Consider the following 6000-nt stretch of genomic DNA (forward strand, 5'->3'; position numbering starts at 1 on the left):
GCCTCTTCCATCTTCGGAGAAGGTTAATTTTGATGCTAAACAACGTGCTGAATTGTTTTTAAAAATGCATGAGTTAACTAAGGAAAACATTGAGCGTATGAATGCTAAATATAAACTTGTTGGAGATAAGGGTAGAAAACATGTTGTGTTTGCACCTGGAGATCTTGTTTGGTTACATTTGCGTAAGGATAGATTTCCTGATTTGCGCAAATCAAAGTTAATGCCACGTGCCGATGGTCCTTTTAAGGTGTTAGAGAAAATAAACGATAATGCATATAAACTTGAGCTGCCTGCAGATTTTGGGGTTAGTCCCACTTTTAACATTGCAGATTTAAAGCCTTATTTGGGTGAGGAAGATGAGCTTCCGTCGAGGGCGACTTCATTTAAAGAAGGGGAGGATGATGAGGACATCAATACCATTGTTACACCCACAGCCCCTGCTGCTATACATACTGGACCAATTACTAGAGCTCGCGCACGCCAATTAAATTACCAGATACTTTCGTTTCTTGGTAATGATTCTAATGTTCATGAGAATATGATGCTGCCTAAATTGGATACATTTGTTTTGCTTACAAATGAAGGGCCTAGCTTGAAGAAGGATGAACATTGGAGCAAGAACAAGCATGGAGATGATGGCATGCGCAAGGGGAACAAGAACGGAGTTACAAGTGATGATTTCAGGACGTTGAAGCCACCATAATGCGTGCATGAAGCCTCGGACGAAATATACAAGATGCTACTTCATAACTTTCGTCCAGAGGCTACTCTAGGTGCTACGTCACCTTATTATTGGGCCAGGCCCATGTAATTTCTAAATACTTGAATATAGGCTGTTTTTAGAGTCCGTATGTGTGGGGAAACAAGAGATAGGGTTGGTTTCGGACCCCTTCCCCAAGGGCCACGAAATCCCCCCCCCCTTCCTCCATATATACAGCCCTTAGGGCGTCGTTTAGACTTTGGGTTTTGTTTAGATTAAAGTTCGCCATAGCTGCAACTTCGCGTACTTCGTTTGTGTTCAACGACCAGACAAAGGCGTCACAGAACCCCACCTTGATCAATAAAGCTTTCATCTTATATTCGCAATATCTAGATTGCAATCTCAGTTTCTTGCTTGTTCTTCATTTGCTCGCAGGAAATAGACCCTCGTGGTCAGGTTGATCGTGCTCCGGTGTGGTCAATAAACTCTCGGAGTTGGTTTAGCGATTGCTAAGGCGCGACGTCCTTACACGTTCGTAGTCGGATCGTCAAAGTCGACTTCCACCAAAGCGATATCCATCATCTCATCGAAAGACGGGACACCTTTGCCTCTATCAAAAGCTTTTCTAGCTTCGTTCGTTGTTGGCTGATTTTGATGTTTCATGTGATGCACACACATCTATTCTATGTGATAGCATTATTGCTATACACAGATTGCAAACAACCCACTCAAGCATGAATAACCAGCATATTGGTGTCGAGGCATCATTCCCAAGTTCCCACTGCCAGCAGGCAAGGATCAATCTTCAATATGTCCCATTGGAGCCTCAAGTTGCAAAATTCTTCACAAAGGCTCAAAGTAGGTCAACATAGGAAAAATGGGTATGAGTTGAATGAACCTGTTGTATAACTTATATAGGCTCATATAACTTGGTGTATACCCCAACTCGATGCAATAGATAAAATGATTGGCACTGTAACATTAAAGTGCAACAAGTACACAAAAAACATACATCCGAAGAACAATATACTGGTGCATACCTGCATGTTAAGTTCTGCTGGAGTTCCATAAGATGGATGAGGTTGACTTGAGCTTGTTGTTGTCAAAGATTTATGAATGGCCAACGTACATGATTGATTTTCCAAAACACCACCAACCTTTGAAGATAGAAGGCCTGGGTTGACTTGTTTCGCATTCAAGGCGGCAAAAGAGCTCTGTGCTGATTCAGAGGGTTGGTTAGCAGTTTCTTTGTTCATATGTACTGTTGGAGTGAAAGAATTAGTTTTCTGCTCCTTGTTTGGTTGTTGCTGTGAAGGTTGATTATTTTGCAATGCTGGCCGTGTGGCCACACTGCCAAGAACACTGGCAACACCTCCCTGGACTGATTGTCCTCTTTGACTGGAATCTGTCATCTGCGGTCTAAGTGGTGCAATTGGACCTCCAACTGACTGTGGAAATTGACAAGAATGAATATTATTTGCCCCTAAGGCTGGCAAAAATGTCTGCGGACGCTGCACATGATCCTGGGTTGCTTGCAGTGGGATTGAGTGGATATTAGGTGGACGGCTTTGTAGCATCTGCAACCCTTTCCTATCTGACATGTTACCAGTTTCATTAGGCATTTGTAAGTTGCCTTCTGAAGCTGCATAACCCATGTTACTCTGCATTTGGCCTGATGAGAATTGAGGCGGTCTTGGGCTCTCATTTTGCTGACCTGGGACTTGACTTGACATAGAATAACTGCTTGGGTTTGCCGGGGGATTCCGTTGTGCCTGAGCAGCCTGCAGCCAAACAAGACGAAAATAACTATCAAAGGAAAAAGAATATGTTTATAAGAGTAAGAATAACAATATAGGGACTGCTTAAAGATATATAGATTGACCTAACTTAAGCAAAATGAAGTGGAATCAGGTTATGTTTCAAATGGACCACAATAAAATGGAAAAGCTTTGTTACCTGCATTTGATATTGTGAAGCAGCTTGCTTGAGCAACTTATCACCAACAATAGTCCTAATAACCTTTAAAAAATGTTCCTTGCTGACCTCATTTTTCTATCGGAAAAAAATTAAACTTCAATAAAGTAATAAAAATAATTAGGTAATCTGTTATGCAATGACAATAATTCTTGAACCAGCTGTTTATCTAATTCAACATGACTGAGTAACAAATACCAACCCGTAACTTTGCAAAAATCGACTGAACTTGTATATCCCTGTCTTTGTCAAGGTAGCGTCTCAAAATCGGGATTAGCATATGAAATGTAACAACAGGAGGTTTTCCCACCATAGCTGGACTACTATTGGTTTGGTTTGTGCCTGGTGGTTGTTGACTCTTTATTTGTTTCATAGGCTGCTGCTGACCAACAGTGCTTTGTTGAGCATTGTTTCCTGGCTCTCGCTTAACCTTTAGCTGGAAACATTCAATTTGAGTATTAGAGTGAAGTTGTTTGTTATCAGCACCTATGGGAACTGCTTCAGGTCCGGATGACTGCTCTTTTTTGCAATATAAATGTTTTTTTTCCTGCTGTTGGCTCTCCTGGTTTCCACTGTCATTCTTTACTGAACCTTGCCACTGTCCATGACTGTTGTTTACTACTGGGTTGCTTTTCTGAGGTAATGTACCTGCAATTTTGCGTCAAATTAGTAAGCTTCTTCACTCCAATTCAAATACAATGACAGAGTAAAACTGTAAATACAGCTAAAAAGTTATTGACACCAATTCAGTAAATTAAAATGAAAGTGCTTCTAGAGCACCACTGTTGATGCTGACTCTTGTTCAAGTTCTTCGTAGCAAACTGGAAAATAAATACTCCAAGAAAAATACCACCATGCATTGTTATTAACTCAGTAACTCCTAACTGATTTTAAACTTCAAAAAATATTTGTTTGAAAACCTCACTGCTAGTAAAAGACCAGTGCATGGGCAGGCATCTACAATACTCCCTCCGGTCCTTTTTACTCCGCGTATTAGATTTGTGTCAAGTCAAACTTTACAAAGTTTGACCAAATTTATATTAAAAAATATCAACATCTACAATACCCAATATATATACTATGAAAATACATTTCATAATGAATCTAACAATGTTGATTTGGCATTGTGAATGTTGATCCAAATAATGCTGAAGTAACGCATTGTGGAGGCCCTAGATGTTGTACACTTGTTTAAATTCTATTACAGCGAAAGGACGACACAAAATACTATTAAAACTATCACCACGTCGCAATTCCTGAATTAAGTTGCAACTCATGTCCGTTCAAGAAACACATGCAGCTCAGTAAACATTATTGGCCAACATATCCCTATCTAGTGCTCCTTTGATTCATAGGATACGAAAAATGGACGATCATTACGCCCTGCCCATTTGAATCCTATGGACTTGCAAAACAAAGGAATTGGCACGAGTGTGTGTTTGATGGAAGCATAGGGACTTCTCCAAGAGCTCAGACTTCATGCAAAACTCCCTACTCAATAGACTGGGGAAAAATACATAGGAATGATTCCTAAGGATTGCATTCTACAAATCAAACAACACATATAGGAAAAAATTCTAATCCTATGAAAATCCTGTAAAAATCCTATGAATCAAAGCAGCCCCTACTGTATTTGAATAATTATCGAGGAACATCGAATGGTACATTGGTATCCTAATGCTCACTGAATACATTTCTCTCAATCCAGACCAACTTAGGAGAACACCATTCTAATTGGACAACATAGTAGTTAATTGACTTGCAATATGCTAGAGTATATTCATGCACTAACATTAGTACATAACCATTTCTCTATAATACTCCCTACGTTCACAAATCTAATATGCTGTGGCTTTTTTGTGAATCGGATGTATGTAGAACCATGTTAGTGTGTTTGTTCACTCATTTCAGTCCCTATGTAGTCCATATTAAAATATCTAAAACCTCTTATATTTGTGAAGGGGGGGAGTAACAAGGTAAGTTGTCAAATTGAATAACAGCTCTTAATTAGTATATGCATGCAGTCAAGGAGACCTCATAACAGACCGCCCATATCTCCAGTAATTCAAAATTTTACTTCGTAAGTTTTGTTTCCTCGATGGCATAGATAAGCTTTAAGTACAAACCCTAGTCTCAGCTCAATGCCGGTTCCTAAAAATAAGGCAGCGCTCCTGCCGGTTCCTCCATAAAAAGAGTCTCAGCTCAACAAAATTCATCTTCTATTGATTCCAAACATTCCCTCATAGAGGAGAGTCGGTCCATTGATGACTGGTTCATTTGTCCGTAAGCCACGTGTTGGGGTACTTCTAAACCTAAAACTGCAAACCGGCAATACCAACTTAGGAGCTGCATTCCGCATTATGTTTATAGATTCCATTATTCATCAAAATTGTAATGCAAGAACTGCGTATTCTGATACCAGGTTCTTGGGAAATCGGGGCGGGCCCAAATTCGATTCTAGAACAGGAAATCGGGCTTACCAGCGGCGTGATCCAGCGGCTGGAAGGAGAAGGCAGAGGCGGCACTGCTGCTGCTGCTGGCGCTGCCCTCCACCTCGCGGTTCAGCGCCGCCGTGAAGGCCTCGACGTCAGCGCCCGAGTGCATGCTCTCATCCTGCGCAACCCCAACAACAAGAAACCGCCATTGAGCCCTTCCTTTCCGCAAATAGCTGGATAGAAATGGCAGGAAGGTGGGAGGAGTTCGGTGTTGGGCCAGGCACCTCTTCGTCGTCCTCGAGGAGCTTCATGATGGGATCCATGGCCAGCGGCTCGGACTGGTGAGCGAAGCCCGCCTCTCTCGTCGCCGCCTCGCCTCGCGGCCGTCCCTTGGTCGGCCTCAATCTATAACTCTACTTGCAACTTATAATGCTCCGTCCACCCACAAAAAAATTTAATACTCCCTCCGTCAGCGATTTTTTCGCAAATTAGTCCCTACCTCTCTCCCGGCAGAATCCACACCCCTTCCTCGCCGCCCTATCCTTCCTCGCTTTGTTCTTCCCAAATGGCGGCGCCCAACGCCGACGACGGCCGCCTTGCTCCCTCCTCCGTCCCATGCCCCACGTCGCCTTCCTCACCCCACCCACCCCCCATCGCCCCCTTCCGCCGCCCCACACCACCGCTGCCTTGCTTCCCCACGTCGCTGCCCCATTCCCCCGCCGACCATCTTTTTTTCGATAGTACGCCAATGGCGTACCTTAGCTTTATAGAAGGTAGAGAATATTTACAAGAGATTACAAAGCGAAGGAAACAACAAGCTTCGTTCCACCCCTCTCACGGTTGGATTTTTGTCCCCGCCTCGTTCTGCCTGCCCATCGTTGACCACCTCCT

At 42.7% G+C, this 6000-nt stretch overlaps 1 protein-coding gene across 2 annotated transcripts in view; it reads right to left on the reverse strand.

The window, feature by feature from the left end:
- LOC109750599 (transcription initiation factor TFIID subunit 4b) overlaps positions 1-5546 on the reverse strand; it is a 28622-nt gene extending 23076 nt beyond the window's left edge. Inside the window, exons 1-5 of one of the 2 annotated variants that reach the window (XM_020309558.3) lie at positions 5394-5546; positions 5155-5287; positions 2877-3322; positions 2657-2752; positions 1741-2481 (exon numbers count right to left, since the gene is read on the reverse strand). In XM_020309558.3, the coding sequence (XP_020165147.1) occupies positions 1741-2481; positions 2657-2752; positions 2877-3322; positions 5155-5287; positions 5394-5432 (1455 nt within the window). In that variant the 5' untranslated portion in view covers positions 5433-5546. The remainder of the gene's footprint in view (positions 1-1740; positions 2482-2656; positions 2753-2876; positions 3323-5154; positions 5288-5393) is intronic. The other variant, XM_020309557.3, reaches the window with a different exon arrangement.
- Between the last annotated feature and the right edge of the window lie 454 nt (positions 5547-6000).

The sequence above is a fragment of the Aegilops tauschii genome, chromosome 4, assembly GCF_002575655.3.
Source record: "Aegilops tauschii subsp. strangulata cultivar AL8/78 chromosome 4, Aet v6.0, whole genome shotgun sequence".
In the NCBI taxonomy this organism is placed as follows: Eukaryota; Viridiplantae; Streptophyta; class Magnoliopsida; order Poales; family Poaceae; genus Aegilops; species Aegilops tauschii.